The sequence below is a fragment of the Telmatherina bonti genome, assembly GCF_933228915.1.
Source record: "Telmatherina bonti genome assembly, chromosome: 15".
Taxonomy (NCBI): domain Eukaryota; kingdom Metazoa; phylum Chordata; class Actinopteri; order Atheriniformes; family Telmatherinidae; genus Telmatherina; species Telmatherina bonti.
This window is the reverse complement of record NC_136613.1, coordinates 8014444-8039627: the sequence shown is the minus strand read 5'-3', so window position 1 is coordinate 8039627 and position 25184 is coordinate 8014444. Positions and strand designations below refer to the sequence as shown.

Below are 25184 nucleotides of genomic sequence, written 5' to 3'. Positions count from 1 at the left end.
CTAAAATGATCCTCTATGAACCTGTCAGAGGAATCATAAAGATAACAAGAGAGTCCGCGTTAATAAATGACTTTGACATTTAAAGTTTTAAAAAACTGAAACGTGAAAAGCTGCATGTAGGTGTCGCTCGTCATTACAACAGCTGGGGGGTGTTGTAATCAAACTTGTCAGGAAGTTTGATTACAACAAAGCTGCAGTCATCAGGAAACTTTGTCTCTTCTGAAGACAGATGGGCTCCAGCAGCGACATGTCGTCCTCGCCGTACAGATGCAGGTACGTCAGCTGGTGTGTGGACGCTGCAGAGACCACAGCTCCTGCAACTGCAGCTCCGACTGGCGCAGGTGAGACCGTCAAGCAGCTTTCTGGAGCTTTGAAACAGATTATTAGATTATTACAGCTGCAACTGGGCAGGAAGCGCCTAAGAGTTGATCTCCAGCTGAGCAGATTTTATCCCTTCAACACATTTAGTTTCTGGAACTCTTCCTGTTTCCAGGTTGAGCTCTGAGTCGTCTGCGTCCACATTCAGTCTCATCCTCTTTTAAAATACATACTTTTATTTGACTTCTTTTACTTCCCTCCATCCCTTCTTGCTTTTTCTTAGCAGGCTTAAACCCAGCAGCCAGCTGGTTCCGGTTTGACCCCGCTTGTCTTTCTGTAGGAAACGGTGGAAGAGAAGAGAAGACAGCCTTCACCCCTCCACGTCCACAGCTGACTTTATCACAGAGGAAATGTCGGAAAGCTCTGAGACGTTCGCATCTTCAGCGGTCCTACCCACAAAGCAGTTCTGCTCTCCACAACGCTGAAAAAGCCTCTAAAAATCCCAGTGATGAAGGTGAGGATGATGCTAGCGCCCTGAAAAGCCACAAGGAAAGGAGCAGTCCGGTCATCTCCAAGCATCACGGATTCATCTCCTGGCTGGGAGGAGGAACCGATCCTCCTAATCCACCAAGGTACTTCCCGCTGTTTGTGTTCACACCAACATGTCTCACTTTCTGAGACATGTGAACTTCCCTCACTGACAGAGCTGCTCACATACGACTTATTTATGGGAGGTTTCCTGGTTTTAACAGAGGAGAACTGGGCTGGTTGTCAGACTTTGGTTTCAGGTTATAGAGGGACCTTTCACTCCTCGATATGAATCTGATCAGAAGATGTGGACCAAATACAAGCTGTGCTTCTGCCACAACAATCCCCAAAGCCAGGCTGCTTGTCTCAAAGAGAAGCTGCATGTGTTTCTGTTACATTTTATCCTAAAATAAAAGCGATATTTGTAAGTTTTGAGTAACAACAATTTGTGGGTGTTTCCATGAACAGTATGGAGCGCTTCAGCCTCAAGTCTCGTAAAATCATGTTTCTGTTGCGACATTTTATGCAAGAGGGGCATGGAGTGTATTTCAGGCTTTTCTACTTGCTGTTGAGAATTTGCGATGTTTTTTCAAAACTTTTTTCCTTCATTTTGTTTTGTAAAACTCTAAAATTAGCTTTTGTTTGTTGCACATCGCGCCATCTTTACTGGAAATGAGCTGGTCACACCCCCCCCCAACATCATGTCCAGGGACATGTAAATGCAAAAAAAAGTGTTTCCACTACACTTTTGCAATTTGTTTCTATATTAAAATGCAGGAAAAAGAAGGATTCTAAAAGAAAAAAACTAAAACTTTTAATTTCAAACATTCAGTTTAGTATTTGAGTCAAAACAAGGTCACATTGTGGCAACAAGCTGCGTGAACTCACTGTGGAAAAGGGAAATAAAATCAGATGGTTTTGGCTCGTAGTTCTGACAAATTTCTTTCTACAAACCAATAAATAACTACCAGTGTCACAGCATGCATGTATGTGTGCACAATGGAGTGACAACAATCCTCAAATGTCATGAAGTTAAGCTAGCAAGCACACGCTCTCGACGAGCAAATAAAGAAACTTTACAAGTGGAAGCGATCCCTTCTGGGAAACAACCGTTTCATTAGAAACCCATCAGGTAAAAGACTGAGAATAGGGACATAGAAACACTGAAAAGTTACATTTGGATGTGAAAAACACTAAATGTCCTCTCACTTCAACGTTAATTGCCAAACTACTGAGATTAGCATGTGGATGATCAGCTGCCACCGCTGTAACCGCGGCCTGTAGGGGGTGAGACGCAGCGAACCTGACAAATATGTTTATTAGGGCTGTGACGATATGCTTTAGTCCCGATTTGATTTGATTCCGATTTTTTGGGTGCTGATTTGATTTAAATGGCAATTCTCACGATTCCTTGATAATGCTGATTTTTGTAGACTAAAAACAAACAAACAAAAAAATGTACAAAACTTTTATTGCTCATCATTTTTCTGGATAGTAGCCAGACCATCATTCTTCTGCTATAAAGCCCAAGAAGACAAGTAAAAAGATCAATAAAAATAATAAAAATGGCAACAATTCTCAAATGGATTATTTTTATTTATGTGAAAAAAATTTTTTTTTTTGTTAAAAAGTCAATATTAAAATTGTGAAACAAAAAAAATCCCAATATTCGATTAATTTTCTCATCCTTAATGTTGATTAATTCAAGCAGTGGTGACTGTAGCTGCTTAGCAGATTTTCTCTGCTTTAAAGTCACCGTTATGTCATTTTATTTGTCAGATTACTTGTAGAAAACGTGGAAACGTGGATGATGCTCTCAGGCATTTTGATCATTTGATTCTATTATTTTGGATCCTTTAAGTTTGTTTATTGCTTTGTCTTCTGCCACGTTATTATGGGCTGGTGTGTGTGAGCCATACTTGATAGATAATTAAATAAAACATGGATCCTGCTGTAATGGAGAGGAAATGATACAGATGGTGAGGAGAAAGTAGAAAACATTTAAATAAACAACAAAACTATAAAAGATTTAAAAAAAAAAAAAAGTAGCATACAAACTTTTAAAGCTGATTAAGTGCCATGTAGAAAAATCAGAGCTGATGAAAGGAAGGATCCAGACAATTATTGGTGGGACCGTCTTCTGCCACGGTGTTACATCAAAACTGCCACTAAATGGCGCCAGAGGAGGAAACGTCTGCAGCTGCAGGAAAACTAAAAAAGCTAAAACACATGAACACACACTTTGACTCAGTCCAGACAACTTTATTCTAAGAGTCAGCAGTCATCATCTCAACATAAAACAACACAGCAGATCGACCGTTTGTCACATCAATGGCAAGAATATAAATATTTAACTGTTTTTGTTTAATTATTATGGTTGTGATATGGATCCAGAAAGTTTTTGGCCGCTGTTCTGATTGCGATCTTAGGATCATTTATTTATGAGAAAGTTTAACTTTGAAATTATAGTTTTATTTTTCCTTTTAAGTCACCAGGACCCCAGAAAAAATTATGGGACTTCCAGGCCATTAGAGGACGAAACAGCTCTGAAAAACTGCTGTAAAAACGTTACAGATTGATATTTTTCATCTTTTTTTTCTTCTTTTTTTGGCTTGGATCAGTCAGTCAACTTCAACCCTAATTAAAACTATAAAATATGTATGTATTAAAATCATTGTAACACTAAATGTCAATTAGATCATAATAAAGTCGAGGATTTTATCTTTTTAAAAATCCTTCAATAAGTAATTTTCCTTATATTGTTGAAAAAGAAAATCAAAGTTCATACTAAGTTAGTACATTTAAGACAAATAACGGAGAAAAATGCACATTTTACGGCAAATAAGTGTATTTGTCTCTGCAGTGTGTTCCTTTTCCATGAAAACAATGACAGTCATTCATTTCTTTGTCCATTTTCCTGGACGCTTAGTCCAATTCAAGGTCTCAGGAAGCTGGAGTCTATCCCAGCAACCATCAGGCAGGTACATCCTGGACAGGTCGCCACTCCATCACAGAGAGACAAGCAATCACTCCTAGAGACAATGTAGAGAAACCAATTAACCCAGCATGCATGTCTTTGGACGGTGGAGAGAACCCACACACACACGGAGAGACAATACATACTCCACACAGAAAGTCCACCATTCAGACCTCCCAAAAGCAGTGACTCATTAATTAAATTATTATTTAAAGAGTTACAACAATCAATAATTACTTTCGATTTAGACTGAAGTTTATTATACATTTAAAAAAGCTGAAACAAATAATTTCACTGCAGGTTTTGGGAGTCGACTTTTTGTCCTCTAATGACTGGAAAGGGACAGAAGTTGAAGGGAAACAACTAGACTTTGTGTATAAAGTTGTTTTTTGGGGACGTTACAGCTTCGACTGGAAGGCAGGAGTTCAGATAAAATATAATCTGCTTGGCTGAAAATGACTTTTGCTTTGGAGAAATCTGTTTTTCCCAGATTTCGCTCTCCTTTTCCTGCAACGCGTTGAACCAGCAGGAGCAGGTTAACACATAAAACAGCATCACAGACATTAAAGCCACAGATTTAAAGGAATTCTTGGTGTTGCCTTATAAGTGGAGTTGTGACTCTGCCAGGAACGATGCAGCTTCCTCTTCATGCATCCTCACTTTGAACAGTTGGAACTTGATGAAAGATGGAAATGATCTGGATTGTAAATGAGTGTGTGAACGATGATTCTTTCAGGATGGAGTGTTAGGAATTAGCTGATGGGCCATTTAAATGTGTGTTTTTGTTTTCTCGCTGCTTTTCAGTCACAGTGCTGCACTAAGATGTGCTTTTGATTTGTGTTGTGATTGGAGGTTGTGCATAACCATGAATGAATTAGCCTCTACACTCTCAAAAATAGAGGTACAAGATAAGGACATTTCTGTACCTATAGGTACATTTTAAAGAAATGTTCTCTCTAAAGTACAATACTGGTCTTTAAGAGACCAGAAACACACCTTCAGAGTACGAAAAAGGGTTCAAAGTGACATAAAGTACAAATTTGTACCATTTCGACCATAAGGGAACCTGCAGCGTTGAAAAATGTGATGTTAATGGTTGTAATGTTACAAACTGGAGCAGAGTTGAGTGATGACAGTAGTACTACTAAACAGTCATTTACTACACCAGACAATGAAGGTCAGATGCTGCAAACTAAGTGTATGGCTGCTCAGTATTTTGAGTTTTTGAAGATTATTTCTAGATTAAAGATAATATTGCTAAGTTGCATGGACCAGGCCTAATGCTGTGGAAAACATAAAAAACATAACTTGATAAGGTACAAAAATAGACCAGGACTGAAGGGTACAGAAATGTCTCTCAAAAGAGTACACCCCCAGCGACAAGCATTTGTACCTTTTTAGGTACAAGCTGGTACCTCTATTTTTGAGTGTGTAGTCAGGAATCAGCTGCTTAAGTTTTGACACATTGAGCTCTGAGAAATAATAATCGCACAGTTTAATAGAGGTTGATCTGAATCTCTGCCCTGGTGGAAGGTCAGAGGGACATCAGATAATGGTGTGTCGCTTTCCCCTCGTGAAGCTCGGCAGCTGCTTGTGAACATAATGTAGAGGGATTTAATGCAGAAAGTACGGAACCCCTGAAGTGCCATAAATGACAACATTCATGTTGTGTGCACAACTTTGTTTTCTTGTCATCAAAAACCAGGAAAGAAAAATTCTACAAGTTGTATTTTAGTTGAAAATGTTAACACAAGATGGGGAAGACAATCCTAAATGGCACTTCAGGGGTTTCAGAACGATGCGCGCTTCCAGTGAACTGTCTGAGGACACAGACGTCACCAGTTCTGGTGCATGAAGTCTGGAGTCATGAAAGCTTTGTGGTTGTCCTGCAGCTTATGAGGAATCAGGAACTGAGATGCTGAATAAAGAGGCTGTCAGATGTTTATTTTCGATAGTGAACGTATTATTTCCCAAATATATCTATGAAAAAGGAGAAACAGCAACTTTCAGGTTCCTGCTCTTTTATAACCACAAGAAATTTACTTATCTGCTGGAATTCCTCTTCATTTAACATGAAAACCATCGTCTGATACAAGTTTAATGGGTTTTTTTTTTATCATGTTTGACAAAAGTTAGGTCCAAAACGCCAGACAGACACACAACAACAAAATAGGCCAAACGAAGGAAAAAGGCTCTTTATTGCTCGAAAACTAAATTAAGAAACTCATACAAACCACTCTGGGAAAAAAGGCCTTGTCCACACATAGCAGGTATCTTACAAAACAACAATATTCTTCTCCGATTTGGCCTGTCGTCCACATGAAAACACAGACTTCTGCATCAAAAACGATTCTTTAAAACCTCCGACTAAGGCGAAGATGTGTGAATTCTCTGTTTGCACGTCTGCATGTTGACATGTACAACCAGAGGTTTTAGGTTTTGGAACATCTCTGCGACAGAAAATACCACGATGTCACATGTGCAGCCTTTGTTTCCAACAGCATGGACGGCCTCAGAACCGTGTTGGTGTTATCCGTTGTCCAGGTGCTTTGTGTGTGTTTTTACACCAGTACCGCTCCACGTAGACGACCGAAGGCGAAGAACGGGATGAAGGACAGTTATTTTCCATCACCTAACCAGATCACGATAGAGGCATGTTTCGTGTTTTGTGGAACTGACGCCGAGAGACGGAAGGTTATTCTGATTGGATGAGATTAGGGACGCTACCGCCGCCTAAAGGTTTGACATGCTTATAAATGTGCTTAACTATGCGGCTATGCAGATAGATGATGGATATGTTTTTGGATTTAAGGCAGCTGAGCGTTTCGTTAGACCTGCAGGTCTGTGTGTGCTGAAGCAGATGTCATTTAAGACCTGAACCAGAGCAGTCTCGGTGCTGTGGTGTGATGGTGTCTAAAACCTGACTGGGAAACATCAGAACAGTTATTTACTGTCAGAAAGTTGTTGAACTGTTGAAAGACAGTTTTTTCTATAGTCTTACTGAGACAAAAATGTAAAGGTTCATCACTAACGCATCTGCACAATCCATGGAAGATGCTTTATGTGTACATGTGTGGAAAGGTTTCCTAATAGTGTAACTGTTATTAATAATTATAATGAATAGTAAAAAGTCAAAATAAGTTCATTCATTTCTGGACTTATTCATTCATAATTGTGCCATTTATGTTTCTTTTCCCAGCTCAGACTCTCCTCCTCTTTCCTCTGGCTCATCACCTCCTGACCAACATGGATGTTTAACAGCCACCATCACTGACCAGGAATCCGAACCCACCTCCTGCTGTACCTCATTTACCGTCCCGGTGGATGAGAAGCAGAGCTGCGCCTCGCTGACATCGAGCCTGAACGGCCTCCAAAGTGCTCGCAGCCTTCCCAGCAGATGTGAGCAGGGAAAGGCGGAGTGCAGAGGGCAGAGAGAAGATTGCTCCAACTCCCCTCCAAAGTCAGGTAACGAAGCTTTGCTTAGTTCATGTCACAGTGGAAGTTGAAAACAGAGGATCCATAGAAAACACGTCAAATGCTGAAAAAAGACATTTTAATATTTCATCAATAATTATTTCAGTAATCCTAATTTTGATGGCAACACGGCAAGTTTAAGGAGATACAGACAGAAACTGTTTTACATCCCCTTTTCAAATATGTTTGTCTCAGGAGCCGTATGTCTGAACCACTGTAGCGCGAGTCCAACAGGACAGAGGTCATAGTGCCGCTGTACTACAGTAGTTAAATGGGTTTGATAATCTCTCTTATTCATACAACAGACTGATTTAAAAATATTTTCTCAAAGTGTTCCTGAGCTCATGCAATGCATCTCTATGGAAGAATTGCTTAGTTTTTATTGCAGACCAGCTGGAGTGCCTGGAGATCACTGATTTCGCTCACCATTTTTCCTCCTCATTTCAATATTTACATTTCATGGGTTTATTGATTATTGAAAATTTTATCTTTAGGAATAATTTTCTGAAATTGCTCAAAAGTTTGCAGATGAAGCTGTTGGCAGATTGCTGAAAATTGTTGCATTAGAGAGACTCTACCTCTCTAAGGTTGTTCATACCCATATATACATGTGTATATGTATGTATGTATGTATGTATATATATATATATATATGTATGTATGTATGTATGTATGTATGTATGTATGTATGTATGTATGTATGTATGTATGTATGTATGTATGTATGTGTGTGTGTGTGTGTGTGTGTGTGTGTGTGTGTGTGTGTGTGTGTGTGTGTGTGTGTGTGTGTGTGTGTGTATATATATATATATATATATATATATAATATATAATATATAATATATAATATATAATATATATGTGTGTGTGTGTGTGTGTATATGTATATATATGTATAAATAATATATGATTAATTAAATTTTTTTTCAGTGTATTTTGTCAGAAATGTGTCAAATATTGGGATAAAGGCAACAGAAGGCTGAAAAGGAATATTTTAGTGACAGTCTATTTTAGAGGACCAGTCTGCATCTAATTAGATTCATTAGTAACAGTTTTCTGTTCCTCTCAGTCAGACTTGTTACCTGTTGACAGGTATTTTGTACCACTGTTCAACAGAGAAATGCTCTAACTTGTCCAGGACCAATTTGTTTTTTTTTTTTTTTTCTTTTTTCAATTCAATTAAACAAAAAACAGTGTCTTATATATTATTAAATTATATTTTTGCAAATTTTTAGTTATTGTTCCTTTTTAAAGTCTCCAGTTATTTGAGTGACTGTTGTAAATTCAGCCTTTTCTTTAATGAAAGGGGATGAATACATATGAGCATGACTGTATGTAGGGCTTTAATTGGTTAAAGTTCAACAATCAATGTAGTTCCCGTAATCCTGTTGTTTTTGAAAAACTAATACTCGACTTCATGTTGACATTAACGACAGAACTGTACTTTGCTTCTACATGTTTGTGTTTGTGTGCATTGCGTTAGGTCTCTCAGCTCCACATAAACAGAGAGGCTGCAACGGTATCCCAGATTTCCCTGCAGACATCTTCAAAACCAGCTGCGAGCTGGAAAAGGTCTGCTACTGTTTCCTCACATTAAGTCTGAAATGAAATAAAACATCTGGCTCATACAGAAGTGGAGAATGATTAACAAACTCTTTTTCTAACATCATTATTTAAAAAAAAAAAAACAAAAAAAAAAACAAAACAGGTCAGCTGTGTTTTTACTGGATTGTTTCTTGAAATAATCAAATAATTTATATTCAGAACATTAAATGGGGACAAAACTCTCCGTCTTCCGTCTATCTGCTGTCAAAATGACCCGTTAAATGAGCTGCTACCCTTATTTTCACAGCAATTTTCCAACCACTCACATTAGCTGGGTATCTCTGGAAAACAAAACAGTAAATTTCTTGTGATAGGAAGAGAAATAAACACATAAAAAGTAGCTTCGATGACTAAATAATAAATTATCATCCTGATGATGACATGAATAAATAATTGCAGTCATGTCCACGTTCAGCTTCCTTAGCTTTACATCCTGATGTCTCTTATCTGTTGTAAAACCATAAAATCAGCTCATCTTTAACGCTGCATCTCTGCAGTACCTCCTGTGTGTGTGTGTAATTTATTTGCATGCAAGAGTTGCCTATTCACTAAAATGAATATTACACAACTGCAGGTCTAATATGAGCTACAGTCATAGTAGCAGATTGAACCAGTGCTGCAGAACCCATTATAAGATGTAAACAAAAAGCCATTAATCCAATGTCAACAATGCATAAAAACACAATTGACCAAAGTAAATAATGAACTTCTAACGAGTCATTCATGTCCATCAGTCTAATCACTCCACATCTGAATATGTTTCTAACAGCGTAGCTGAAGGACGGCAGCATGTTTACAGTTCTGTGTGGTTCCAACAAACATGACCAGAAACTCTGACCTTTTCTGAAACTATGCAGCGTTTTTAAGTCAGTGTGAAAAATCTTAATCTGGATTATAATATAGATTAATTTGGCAAAATTAGGCAAATTTCTGTGTCAGATTGAGGCTGAAAAGATGACATTGTGATGTCTGCAGACAGCTGCAGCAGACTGTTGCATGAGGCTGGACAGCAGATGATGACACGTGTCGTGTTTCTTCATGCTTGTGCAGGAGAATGCTCACTTTGTTGTGGTGGACATGGTGCTGGAGGTGCTGGAAAGTGTGAAGTGGACTCTGAGCTTTGACCAGCAGGCCTCCACGATGGAGAAACAGCAGCATCCACAATGCACGATGCGCACACAGAGAAGCCTGAGCTCTCTGCAGGGCAGTCCGTCATGTAGAGCCCGCAGACCAGAACCGGATCGCAGACCTGCTGATCTCAAAGCAATGAATCACAAGCATGGACATTCAGATGAAGACAGGAGGATGACACACACAGACAAACATGTCTCGTATGGAAATCAACAAAATCAGAGTAAAGAAGATGAGGAATCGGGGACTGAAGAGGCGAGACATCAGATGAAGAGTCTGTCTTTGCTCTCCAATGACAGCGGCTTTGAAGGTAAGATGATGTTTCACATTTTTTATGATTGCAAGAGTAGAAATCATTAGTTTGTCTTCCAGAAGATACTTTAAAAAGAAGAAACTCTGCGGGGGACTCTGGTTGGGCACCTCCTTCGCCACCTCCTGGGCAGATGCATGGCTGGCTCTGGAGTGGGGGGGTTGGGATCTGTACCTGGGGGTGACTGTCGGTTACCCGGGTCTCTGGGTTCTCCTGGCCTTCCTCTAGCTGTAGGCCGGCGGGGTCACATTGGCATGATCACTCTTCTCTAAACACGTTCCACTCTGAATGTTCTGCATGAATGTTCTGCATGTGTCACAGTCACTGAGTCATCCAGCAAGTTTATTCACTAACAGCAGGTGCCTCTCTTTCTGTCTTTTTGACTTAACTTGCTAGTTTCTGGTCCTCATGATTGTCAACGGTTTTGTTCTCCACGAATCTAGAGTTGGCTTGTGTGGGTGTATATATTTATGTGTGTGGGTGGGTATGTGTGTGTACTTATGTGTATGTGTATGTATGTATGTGTATGGATATGTATATATGTATGCATAGGTGTGAGTGTATGTGTATGTATGAGTATGTATATGTGTATATATGTATATATATATATATATATATATATATATATGTGTGTATGTATGTGTATATGTATGTATGTATATCTATCTTTATGTATGCATGTATGTGTACATGTGTGTGTATGCATGTGTATGTATGTGTATATGTATGTATGTATATCTATCTTTATGTATGCATGCATGTGTACATGTGTGTGTATGCATGTGTATGTATGTGTATATGTATGTATGTATGTATATATGTATATATATAATGTATGTGCGAGTGTATATACATATATATGTAGGTGGGTATGTATGTGCATATACATGTATGCATTGATCTCTTTCTTTTGTTTTTTTTTTTTGTTTTTTTATGTTCTCTTTTCTGTTCTCTTTCTGCCCCTTTCCTGTCCTTTCCGGTCGGGTCCAGCAGCATAAACTCTGTAATACAAGCTATTATCCAAAACAAATTGAAAAATAAAATAAGAATCAAGAAATACAAGGGGATCATTACATCTACAAAAGTTCCCCTTGGCAAAATAAATTTGCTCAGCAGAACACAGCATCCAGAACATCAGTCTGCTTGCTTAAATGCTGGACAAGACAAAAAAGAAGAAAAAAAAAAAAAAAAAAAAAAAAAGAAGAAACTCTTATACCTGCATTTTTGCTAACAGCCAGCAGGGGGAGACATCTGCATTGCAATGAACATCTTCATTCCAGTATCTATTAAAACATCCATCATACGAGCTTCTTAACTAAATGTTTGCATAAATTTCAGACTGTGTACTTGATGCAACACTGACGCCAACAGAATCCCAGAGGAAGTAAGAATAATCATTATTCTCAGAAAATATGGATCCAAAGCTGATGTTTTATGCTCAAACTGTGTGCGGTGTCGGATGAATGCAGCGCTGAGTGGTTGGCCCAGCAGCTGGTGTCAGAGTTCAGAAGGAGATGGCTTCCTCCAGGTGGACTTCGGCGGGGTCGACAAAGCCTCCGCAGCTCACTTCAAGAGGTCAGAAAAGTCCCCGCATCACCTGCAGCAGGATCCTCAATCCTGGTCCTGGAGGGCCAGTGTCCTGCAGGTTTTGGAATCAGGTTTGTTGCAGCAGGGAAACTTGGAAAACCTGCAGGACACCAGCCCTCGAGGACCAGGATTGAGGATCCTTGACCTACAGCAACGTCTTCGTTTCTATATTCTACATTTATTCTTTGTTAACACTTCAGTGGCTTCTTGTATGTTCTTGCCTTCTGGCCTGTTTCAGAACAAGTAAAGCACTTTGTAAGTCTGGTGTGTTTTACTAGCTGCCAGGTACCGGAGGCGTGGTGAGCACAGGCAACCTGACGGAGGAGATCCGACTCAGGACCAGGATGAGAGGATCTTTGAACTGGGCACCACCACGTTTCCAGATCATCTTCACTGCTCAGGAATCTCACAGGTGAGACATTTGCAGACAGCAGCCCGACAGGAGGAAGTTTAACCGCTGGAATCGTCTGCGTCTGACTATGTTTTGTCCCTCTGCAGACGCAGTGAGGTGGTGGCTTCGCAGCACTTTCTGTGTGCAGGCTGTGGGACAGAAGTAGAGCCCAGTAAGTCCTGGATGACACTGAACTGACACCTTTAACTAGTGAGGCAGAGTGAGAAACAAAAGTTTGGCTGTTTCAAGCAGACATGAACATAAAGAAACCTTCACAAACATTTCTGACCTGACAAATCAGCATCACAGTCAACATATAACAGTTTTTCTTGATCCTGGTCCTCAGGGACCGCTGCCCTGCATGTTTTAGTTCCTCCCAACGCCAGCACACCTGATTCAGATTAAATAAACCACTCATCAGCTACTTTACAAGTCTGCTAATGAGCCATTTGAGTCAGGTGTGTTATCTGTCCAGTTACCTCTAAAACCTGCAGGGTGGTGGTCCATGAGGACCAGGATCAAGTAACACTGATATATGTCAACAAAAGCCGCTTCAAGTGGTCCGAACAAGATGTGGATGGGAACAATGGGAAGAAATAGTTTGTGAACAACAACTTAAATGTTTGTGTTAACATTAAAGTGTCCGGCGAGTGTCGGCTGCAGGGCTCTCCATCTCCAGTCCTGGTGAGCTACCATCCTGCAGGTTTTAGTGTTTCCCTGCTACAACCCACTTAGTTCAAATGAAAAGGTTTTCCAACAACCTGTTATCTTCTGCACCTGCCTGCTTATGAGCCATTGGTTTGGGTCAGGTGTGTTGCAGCAGGGAAACACTGCAGGGTGGTGGCTAATGAGGACTGGAGTTGTAGACCGCTGGTCTAGTGAACTGGTCTAGTAATCTAGCTCGGACAGCTGATTAAAACCATGTCTGGCTTCTGCATCTCTTTCTACCATCAGGATACATCAAGAAACTCCGGTACTGCGACTACCTCGGCAGGTATGCAGTGTGTGGTAGTACTACTTCCACCTGAGTAACTCCAGCCTGTGTTACTTGACTGTTGCATGATGGGAACTGCTTTGGCAGGTATTTCTGCGACTGCTGCCACAGCGGCTCTGAAGCTGTGATTCCTGGTCGAGTTCTCTCCTGTTGGGACTTCAGCCGGTAATAAAAGCAGGAAATAATCATAGTTTTCACCCTCTGATTTAGCCTATCGTTTCAGCTTGTCTTGAAGTGTGAGACACCTGTTCCAGATCAGGCGTGTCTAGCTTCTGTCCTCCACAATCCTGCTGGTGTTCCATGTTTTCCTGCTCCAACACACCTGACTCAGATGAATCAGTCATTATGTTGAACTTCACTGGTTGTTGCTTAAAGTGGAACTATTATGAGCATTTCAGGCTAATTTATTTTTATTTTTGAGACCAGAAGGGCTGGGATTGATGGAGTTATTGTCACAAATGGCTTTATTTACTTCAGACCGACCCTCTCCGTAGGCTGTCAGATCAGCCTGCGGGCAAAACAAGTGGATTGAGACTCTTCCGCATTAAGCCCCGCCTCCCACCACTGCACTACATCGGGAGCGCGCACCGCACCTGCTTTCGCCGTCATTGTAACATCTCATAAACAGAAGGATTAGGCTCATATGAACTCAATAAGAAAACAAAATACAATGTCAACACATAGCATACAGCCCTACATGTTGGAACCTGAATCAGAGCCTGAAAACGAAGTGGAAAACAGCAACCCACAGCAACGAATGCAGCAGGATGTCTCTCTTTGGTAAACTCACCAGCCATCGTTGGAAATAACTTTATCCCACGTTTTCCACCCGCCTGATGTATTTGTACATGCCCTTGTTAACCAGTAGAAGGTAACCAATCACCGAACCTTATCTCCCGGGACATCACAAGGATTTCCAAGAAGAAAAAACTCTCTAAAATGACGCGTTTTTCGTCGCCATGGAAACTGAACGGAGAGAGTGCTGGAACTCAAACTCAAACTCAAACATGCGTTTAAGTGATAAAAAACAGTGCCGTTCACATGTCTGATGAGGATTCAACACAGTAACACTGTAGAAAGCTCAGAAAACTCCAAATACCATCATAGCACCCCTTTAATGTAAGCCAGGTGCGTTGAAGCAGGGATACACTGAAAACCTGTGCAGTTGGAGGACCAACTTTGTCTCACTTTCTTTTTTCTGCCGCTGTGTGAAACACGTGTCTAGAAGAGTTTGACATAATAACAGTTTGTTATTGTCATGATTTTAAAAATGAATGAATTTGGATCTGAACTAGTCGTATCTAAAGACAGAAACCAAACGGCTCATGTCAGAGAAAGAGCCAATGAACCGAGGATTAAATCCGTGGCTGTCATGTTGACATTGCAGGTACTCTGTGAGTGATTTCTCCAAACAGCTGCTGGACTCGGTGTGGCATCAGCCTCTCTTCGACCTGACCTCCGTGGGCAGGAAGCTGTGCAGCAAAGTCAAAGAGTTGGACAAGTTCAGAGTGAGTTGACTGTTAAACTCCTCCAGATGAGGTGATGAGAACGTCGCCATGGCATGTTTAAACTGTGGTCTGTTCAGCTACAGTTTCTGCCAATGTGTCAAAATGTTTTTATTTGCATAAAGAAAAAACATCCAAACATTTCTGCCGAGAAGATTTCTGATAAACTTCTTCTATTTGCCCTTCTGACGGGGACTGACGGGAAGTCCTTTTAATAAAAAAAGTATTGAAAAAATATTCATTAGATTACATTTGATTAACCTATTAGGGTTCACATGCATAGAATACTTTTAGAAGTGAATCAATAATATTTGATTCAAAATTTGAAGCCAGCATTCTGTACATCTGCAGCATGTTTCCTGGTTTTTTAGAGAGTGATGAAGTTCAGTCACTTCATTTCTAACTGATGGAAAATTTGCTCCATCCATCCATCCATCCATCTTCTGCCGCTTATCCGGGGTCGGGTCGCGGGGGCAGCAGCCTAAGCAGGGAAGCCCAGACTTCCCTCTCCCCAGCCACATTTGCCAACTCTGTGGGGGGGATCCCGAGGCGTTCCCAGGCCAGCCGAGAGATATAATCCCTCCAGCGTGTCCTGGGTCTTCCCCGGGGTCTCCTCCCCGAGGGACGTGCCTGGAACACCTCACCAGGGAGGCGTCCAGGAGGCATCCTGACCAGATGCCCGAGCCACCTCAATTGGTTCCTCTCGATGCGAAGGAGCAGCGGCTCTACTCTGAGCCCCTCCTGGATGACTGAGCTCCTCACCCTATCTCTAAGGGAGAGCCCGGCCACCCTGCGGAGGAAACTCATTTCAGCCGCCTGTATACGAGATCTCGTTCTTTCGGTCACGACCCACAGCTCATGACCATAGGTGAGGGTAGGAACGTAGATCGACTGGTAAATGGAGAGCTTCGCCTTCTGGCTCAGCTCCTTCTTCACCACGACAGACCGGCGCAGAGTCCGCATTACTGCAGACGCCGCACCGATCCGTCTGTCGATCTCGCGCTCCATCCTTCCCTCACTCGTGAACAAGACCCCGAGATATTTAAACTCCTCCACTTGAGGCAGGACCTGACTCCCGACCCGGAGAGGGCAATCCACCCTATTCCGGCTGAGGACCATGGTCTCAGATTTGGAGGTGCTGATTCTCATCCCAGCCGCTTCACACTCTGCTGCGAATCGCTCAAGCGAGAGCTGGAGATCACGACCAGATGAAGCCAACAGGACCACATCATCTGCAAAAAGCAGGGACCCAATCCTGAGGCCACCAAGCCAGATCCCCTCAACACCTCGGCTGTGCCTAGAAATTCTGTCCATATAAGTTATGAACAGAATCGGTGATAAAGGGCAGCCTTGGCGGAGTCCAACCCTCACCGGAAACGGATCCGACTTACTACCGGCAATGCAGACCAAGCTCTGACACCTGTCGTACAGGGACCGGACAGCTCGTACAAGGGGGTCCGGTACCCCATACTCCCGGAGTACCCCCCACAGGAGCCCCCGGGGGACACGGTCGAATGCCTTCTCCAGGTCCAGGAAAATTTGCTGTCAAACTAATTTAATTTCTATGATCATAAAACCATAAATGAAAAACAACACCATGAAAACACAAAAACATAGAGATACTTAAAAAGTACTTAAAGCATAAAGTCAAACAATAAATAAAACAAAAACAGAGTGGATGGATGGATGATGGATGATGGATGGATGGATGGATGGATGGATGGACGGACTGATGGATATATAGATGGATGGATAGATGGATGGATGGACAGACTAATGGATGGATGAATGGATGGATGTATGGACAGACTGATGGATGGCAGACGGACAAATATATGATGGACAGATCACACTGCTGGTTTCCTTATATAGGCTATTATGAATTGGCTTTCATTATGTTTTCCCCTCTGTCTGTAAAGCGTCTTGAGATGGCATTGCCGTGATTTGACGCTATATAAATAAAGTTGAATTGAATTGAAAAGTTGAACTTGTACTTTGTGGAATTTTGACCACTTTTATTGTGAAAAACTGTAATGGAAATGCAGCTACTGTGGTGTAAAACATTGTTGAAATGAGACATCTGATACAGTATCTGTGTGGCTAATTGAGGACACATTAAGTTAACTGTTATTGTAAACATGAACATCTAAAGTTTGTGTTATGTAATCATTAGGAGTCTCATGATGCAGAAACACACACACACACACACACACACACACACAGAGACGTCTCTAGTGGGGTTAAACAGCCTTTCTAAACTGGTTTGTAGCCCATCGGCTGCTCTAATGGCAGTGTGCTGAACCCCTCGAGATAGGAGGTCACACCTTCATGAATGAGTCACATGACCGCATCAGCAATCAAAGGTGTTAATAAACACATGATGCAAGTGCCACACAAACATGCAATGCAACAGATTGCTGAAGTTTGTCTTCTTTTGTGACCTGAGAAAGTTTTACACTTTCACATTGTGTTTCATCACTCCTGTAGAAAAACCTGCATAACAAAGTTATCATGAATCCAAAGAGTAATAAACGGTAGTTCTCTGTAGCTCCATGCAACAGTCTCCTCTCATTCTGTTGTTTAACGCCAAACTTCTGTTTGGTTCACAAACTTCTCACTGAAGGAGTTTTATTTTTAGAACAAAAATAAACAAGAAACCTCAAACTATCATACCAACAAACACAGCAAAGCTTAAAGAGAAATAACAGCTGGAACTGGTTCCAGTTGCAAGTTTTCTGTCATAACTGGTTTCATTCAGTGGTGTACTTTATTGTATTATTGTATCATAAGGCACATTTTTACTGTACATCATCATCATGATTAATCTCCAGTGGAATATCATGGCACACAAAATAATAGAATAGAATAGAATAGATGATACTGGAGACTGTTCTATGTTGATTCTCTGAGATATAAGTGCTGCCTTTGAGACTGTTGACCATAACATCATCTAAGTCACCAAGTTCTTTGTCAGAACTGGTTCCAGTTGCAGGTTTTCTGTTGTAACTGGTTCCAGTTGCATTAGTTTTCTGTTGAAACCAGTTTCATTCAGTGGTGTACTTTTTGTGTTATTGTATCATAAGGCACATTTTTATTGTACATCATTATCATGATTATGCTCCAGTGGAATATCATGGCACACCATATAATATAATATGATATAATACAATACAATACAACAGTCCTTGTTAAGGTAACCTTAAGTGATGATAGTGGAGACTGTTCTATGTTGATTCACTGAGATATAATTGCTGCCTTTCAGACTGTTGGCCACAACATATTCCAAGATTTCGGTTGGAATTTGCTATTCCACTCTTTCATTCATTCATTCATTCATTTTCTAAACAGCTTTATCCCATTCAGGGTTGCGGGGAAGCTGGAGCCTATCCCAGCTGGCTTTTGGGCGAAAGGCAGGGTACATCCTGGATAGCTCGCCAGTCCATTGCAATTCCACTCTTATTCCTTTCATATCACTCTTGTAGAAAACCTTCAGTCACTCTGAATAACTTTACCTCCACAGTGTCTCATTTCAATTGTGGTGTACCACAAAGCTCAGTCACTGGTCCCCTTTTGTTATCTATTATCATTGTACCTCTCGGGGTAGCAAATTTAGGCCTTTCATGTAAATGACCATATTTATGCTGACCACTTAGTTGTACCTTATGGAGCTTTTTGCCTGCTGCACTCAGACATACAACATCTTTGACACCTATAAATTTCTCCTTAAAATGCTCCTTTATCAGGGGGAATCTAGTATTGATTATAGTATTGGTTAATAGTATTGGTTAGTATCAAGTGATCAATGTTCCTGTGGACACATCAGCAGAAGGAAAGGTCAGATTGATGCCTGGAAGCCTTTCCTCATCAGCCATGCTTTTGTGATGTGTGCAAAAAATAATGTCCTGAAGGCAGCATTGGTTACTTTAAAATTGTCTGCTGTTGTAAATGAGCCTTGCTAAATCACAGCCTGAATTTTGGACATGTTGCTGGTTACAGTCTGCTCTTTGGTCTGGAGATGAGGGGCATACATACCCACCTGGCTGGATGGATGGATGGATAGACTGATGGATAAATGGTTGGATGAAATGGGTGTAAATATGTGGCTTGGTGGAGGTCTGCGCTCCGAGTGCTCTTCTAGTTTCCTGAAACATCACCATGTAAATCACTTTATTTTGTAAACATGCACATGTAATTATTTTTTGTTGTAGTATTTTTATTCTGGCTGATTTTATCACAGCATAATGTTGGATGGGAAATGACTTTTCATTGTTTGTTTTTCTTGTGACGTTTTCTTTTTGTGGGCTGCAAACTGAGATTCTGAACAAGGAGAAGAGACAAAACCAATGTACAAGCAAAATATAGAAAAAAAAAAAGAATGACATATTTTTAATTTTTCCTCCAGGATTTGCAGGAGCAGCTGATGGGAATCAGGAAGCTGCTGAAAACCTGCAGGTTATCGGAAAGGTAGAATATTTCACTTTTTCTCAAATATCATACAAAATATGTTTCTGATGCAAAAATAAATCAAATCAGATACTTTATGGAGATGAATATAGCAGATTTAGATTTTCCTCTGTTCTTCATTTCATTCACGGTGGGGAATTAAACAGAAAAACATGTTCCTTTTGAGAAAAAAAAAATACCATCATGCTTTTAAAAGTTCTGTGTAATTAATCTGCTGTTCAAATATACAAAGACCTTAAAAAAAGGCATCAAAATGAAATAATCGTGTTAAAGTCAGTTTAAGCACTTTTACTTCTCATTTGTAGGGAATAAAATAAAATCAAAGTGTGAAAACAGATGTAAAGCAGTCCTCACTTCTTAGGAAATTTGGTGTGTGTGTGATGTATGTGTGTGATGTGGCGTCATCAGCAGTTGGGATGAGGAAATAAATCTGTTTCACTTCTTTCTTTCAGCTTTACTTGTTTACATTCAAACCTTGTTTGTGCACCGTAAAGCACTTCAGGTTCACATGTAAACACAGTTTCACTGTGTTCAGCCAACTTCCCAGGACCACAGGGGACTCCTTGGATCCAGGAGGCCCTGGGGTCTGTCTGTCTACCAAAAGTGCAATAAAACAAACGACTCAGACGTCCCGGATGATGATGGAAAGAGTTACAGAGTAAAAATAGGTGCTGAAAAACAGTAAGCGGACACTGACTTACTAAAAAAAAAAAAACCCACCATAAATCATCCAAAACAACCCGAACAAGATGAAAAGAAATCACAGAACGACAATAACAACTAGAACAACAATACAAAATGAATGTAATCAAACTGGAACAGCTAATAACAGGTTAAAAGATGAGGCAGAACATGGTCTGGATGTAGACAGAGCTTCATGTTCTTTTTTCATCCACCTTGGCTCTTAAAGTATTCAACATAAACATGAGTGGTTTGTGCGATGTTTTGCAGAAGGAATGAGCCTCATTTACATGATTAAAGGGTATCTTGATACAAGTTGTAGTTACAGGGCCAGCTTTAATCTTTACAATGAGTATGATGGTTTTAACGTTAACCAAGTTGTCTGTAATGTGTTAAACAGCAGCCAGGTCGCAGGTAAAAGTGCAACAAAACACTACATATACTGCAAAAAGTCCAAGTTCAGAAATGTTGAACATGTTGCTTTAATAAAAAAAAAAAAAGAACAGAAACATTTGGCTTGTCAAAGAAGAAGCAAAAATATTTTTCTCATAGTTTTTAATCACTAATAATTCCATTTTTAATAATACAAATAAAGTATGAGATCAATTTTCTTTTTTCTATTTTCAAAAGGTAATTCAAAACTTTTAATGCTGATTTGTGATGATTGATTTTCTACTGTTAACACACAGAACAGCTCCTGTTAGGTGATAATACCTCAGTAACAAGCAAGAGGAGTCTTATTGAGATATAAATCACTTTAAATAAGTGAAATATTCTAACATAAATAATACTTAAGGAGAAGAAAAAGAAGAAAAATATGAACATACTTTTCCTTGACATGTATTACCATTTATATTCAAAACAGGTCTTTCTTAATTTTCAGATCATTATTTATCCATTTAAACATTATTCCGTGCATTACATAGTATTGTTATTGCACTGTTTCATATCTTAGAGGACAAGTATGTCTACAGTTGTTAATGCAACTCTGATCTGTTTAAAGGGGGATTTTTGCACCTGTGGCCTGATAAATTTCACCACCAGGGGGCAGAGTTTTACCAGATGCTTCTTTCATTAAAAGTGCTTGCATGGATTTATTTTGTGTTCAGTGTCAGAAAATATAGGAAACAAAATGCAAAAATTGTGTTTGAGAGCATAAATCTATAGATTAAATTTACAAGATTGTTTCTTTACTACTACCAATGCTTTGAAACAATCCAAAACTGTTGTTTTTTTTCTCTTTTTAACCAAAACCCTTCCCACAGACCGAGTCACAGGAGAGAGCTGTTGCCATATGATTATTACTGGTTTTTCCATGTTGCAGAGTCTTGGTTGAGCTCGAGCAACTTCCTCCTCACCTGATGGAGCAGCCGCTCGTCTTCTCCATGGATGACCTGCTGAGGATAAAGAAGGGTCAGCTGGTGGCACAAGTCCGGGCGGTGCTGCACTCTGCCATTAACCACGTTGAGAAGTGTGAGGTCAGTAAGTTTTGGGATTTGACAACATACAATATATTTGATTTTCACGTAAATTAAAGAGCCGAAGTGAAAATCAAAACCAAGATAAAGTTGCATTCTCCTCAAAACAAGGTCCGGCTCATCGTCATAATTTGAACCATTTTACCTAATTTACAATTAATACAAGAATTTGGGGAAAAGATGCATAGAAACTATTTTTCTCAGCATATTTTGTCAGTGTGAAGCCTTAATTGGTCAAGACAGACTGGAAAGACGTATCTGAAAATGGAAAATTGACTTCCTGCAGAGTTAAAAAAGCCCAACTGAATCAATACTACTAAAAGTAAAAGTCTTCGAGCCAAGAGGAACAGGGGTAACAGATGCAATCTAGCTGTCATTTTAACTCTGCGTACATTAACATTGTGTATTTATGATCATTAATATCCAAAATAACATTTTTTAAATAAACAGATTCAAAGTTTTTCTAGATAGATCAAGCATATTTATTTGATTCAAATGAAAATATGCAGAAATCAGTCATAAAGATCGCCAGCATGAAGTGCTTCGAGAATCCAGCCTCTAACATCACTTCTGATTTTTCTCACACAGCTCTGCATGGCCCGCGGTTTCATCTGCGAGTTTTGTCATGAACGACACATCATCTTTCCTTTTCAGAAGGACATTTGTAAGCAATGTGTAGGTGAGCAAATCCTGGTTTGATTTAACTGAAAATGTGCTGCTGGGAGCCTTTGACACGGGGTTCGTTTAAAGCAAACGAAAAATTTGCAACGAGTGCATATTAAAACTAAATCATGTTTATGTACCACTCTGGAGTTTTTTCCTCCATTAAAAAAAAGACAAAAAGATGACACCTACAAACTTTTTCCTACCTACAAGTTTGGTTAGGTTTTCTCCATTTAGACAGGAATGCAGAAATCTCTGCAAATGCTCAAGTTCTAAAGCCTTGACTATTTCCAGAATAGGAGGCGATAGCATCAAACTAATGAAACATCTAAATACAAGAGAAAACCTTTCTGAGCATGCTCAGTGAGCCAATTCTCCTCTAGAGGTCATTTCGAGACCAAAACCCTGCTAGCTGGTGTTTTTGGACATTATTAAGATTAAAGGCACATTCACATAAACCGTTTTTATTCAATCTTTGTCCGTTTGCTTGGAAAGTTCTCTTTGTTCCGGGGTAATGTGAATGCGCCAACAAATTCTGATTTGGATCAAAGAAGCAGACATGGTCCACCTTTAGAGCTCAGTCTCTTTCAAGTGGGCAAAATAGTGGACAAAGTGAATTATAGGTGTAGTGGATTGCACCATGGGTAAACACAGCAAGTATGAGTGTGGTATCATGGACGGCTCTGATGTGGGAGAATTTGGTAAAAGTTTTGATAGATATCGGATCAACCAGACCACTGGAATCTAACACAGCCCCATATTTTTATACCTCTGGCGGAGAGTAAAACACACTTTTTAAGAAGTCTAAGTCATTTGAGAAGTGCAGCCCGAACACAGTTTCATTTCGGAATAATGTTTTCCCCTACAATCGAACCAAGTCCCCCAATCGGGCCGAGTCTAGTGGACTATCCTGATGTGAACACACCTTTAATGTATCTTTCATAAATGCCTTAAAAATGTTCTGGTTTGGCTAACACGGTGCAACTAAACCCAAAAGACACAAGATTCCAAAGAAAGTTTAGAAAATGTAGAAAAAATGGTTCATGGGCTCTTTTGATGTTGTGATTTCCTGCAAATGAGGATTAAACTAAAGAAAAGTGGGTCTGAGCAACGGTTTTAAAGGTTATCACTTCGGAACAATCTTTATTCCACAAAAAATAATTGATTACATTCTGAAAGTTTGATGTAAGTATGAATGAAAGGCGCAAAGCTACAGTTAAAGTTAGTTTAGCTAAGTATCTGTAAGCATTGATTGAACCTTAAATAGTTTTCTCTTGGTTGTTCGCTAAATTGAGAGGAAACAGTAAATTATTGAATTATTTCATGCTAATATTTTTTCATTGTGAGTCTAGATTTACCTTTTTGTTCCTAACTAGAAAAGGTGGAAAATTAATTTTGGACGCCGTGGGCATTTGTGAAATGTTGCATTAGGAACAACTTTTAGGTTTTCAAGTGCCTTTTGTGCAGCCACAGCCAAAATGTTTAAAAAAAACTTAAAAAATTCATTAAAAATTAAACTTTTTTTTTATTGTAAAATTGCCTTATTAAACATTGCTTTCTTCCACATTACTGTAGGAAAAGCAAATGGAAGCTCATTTACCAGCATTGTCTATTTTCCCTCTCCCCAGCGTGCAGGGCGTGCTTCCACAAAAGCTGCTTTGCTGAGAAAAAGTGTCCAAAATGTGCACGGATCCAGTCACGGAAAAAAAGCCACCTTCATCCATGATATGTGAGCTCAGCACTAGTTTTGTTTAACATGGAAGATCTCTGCTATGCTTATGTTGTTTGGTTTAACAGAGAAACACTGTTCACATGTTTACTTTTCTACTTAAATCTCTCTGCATGGAAAATCCATGATTTCGTTATAAATATTTAATAATAAAGTTTTATTTTTCTAAATGTACTCCCTTCTTTTGTACTTGTACAAATGCTGATGCCAGCAAAATACATGCGTACTTATAAATCTTGGTCCAACCAAACATCTTTGTTGTCCTCTTTTACTTGTAGTTATTTAAATAAAATGTAACTTAAATCCATAATATGCTATGAAGTTTTTTAAGCTTTAAATATCTCCTTTTTAAAACGTCCACCTGCCAAAATGTACAAATTTAGCCAATTAACAATAAACAAGAAAAGCTTCACTGGATTCAGTGGTAGCAGTGGGCCTACATGGTGACCTGTTTGTGCACAATGGTGCACAATGCATCTAGACCCAGTAGCTCCAGGGAGGAATAGGTTAATATGTCACAATGATTAAGGGTGGTAAGAACTCCAGCTGGTAAATAACTGACATAAAGACCAGGACTAAAACTGGAAAATAAACTGTTCACTGCAGTTAGCAGACAGAATAACATAAAAAAACAAACAAAAAAACCCCATTATATTTGGTGTTGTGGAAAAAAGTTCCTTATATAATAAATATTGTTTTGGAAAGAGTCATTTTCTACGACAAAAACAATTTCACCATGTGAAAAAGCACATTCAGGTTTTTCTTTTATCAATTCAGTTGAATAGATTTTTTTTTTTCCCTTTTCGGCTTGTCCTCATGAAGGGGTCGCCACAGCAAATCAGGGTAACACACTTTTTACACTAGAAGCCCCCCCCCTCCTTCTCTTTGTCTTTAGCAGACAGATGAACAAAACTACTGCGTGATATAATGTAAATAAATGTGTTTGCATTGTCCTTATTGTGCATTTTTGACACGTGCCTCGAGTTGGGTCACATGAAAATAAAAAGATTTGCATGTATTGATTATTTGCAATAACTTTTTCCATCAGCCTTTACAGCTTTTACCTTTCCTCCTCATTTCCAGCCTGTGTGCTGGTTTTTATAGTAATGTGTCTCCAGGTTACGTCTGATAATCAGGTTGCTGCTGGATTATATGCTTCTCAACATATTATTTTATACAATGTAATTACTTGTGCAGAAAATTTTTACAGAGTTCCACATTCATACATGTTTAGACAAACAACCAAGTGTTTGGTCAGGCAAAAAGTCTGTTAAAGCTGTTGTTTTGGATGATGCGCAAAGTGTTGAAGTCTCTTAAAAAAAAAACATCAGAGCTGCGTTTCCTTCACT

General features: G+C 39.7%; 1 protein-coding gene across 1 annotated transcript; it reads left to right on the top strand.

Annotated features, from left to right (window-relative positions):
- Positions 1 to 229: 229 nt before the first annotated feature.
- rubcnl (rubicon like autophagy enhancer) lies at positions 230 to 23832 on the top strand (the record flags this gene model as incomplete). Its single annotated transcript, XM_079254312.1, has 16 exons — positions 230 to 341; positions 659 to 950; positions 7023 to 7288; positions 8781 to 8869; positions 9953 to 10343; positions 11715 to 11727; positions 11813 to 11918; positions 12209 to 12342; positions 12429 to 12493; positions 13276 to 13315; positions 13403 to 13480; positions 14703 to 14823; positions 19223 to 19284; positions 21290 to 21443; positions 22032 to 22122; positions 23735 to 23832. The coding sequence occupies 16 exons, from the start codon at positions 230 to 232 to the stop codon at positions 23830 to 23832; spliced, it is 2112 nt and encodes a 703-aa protein (XP_079110438.1).
- Positions 23833 to 25184: the final 1352 nt, after the last annotated feature.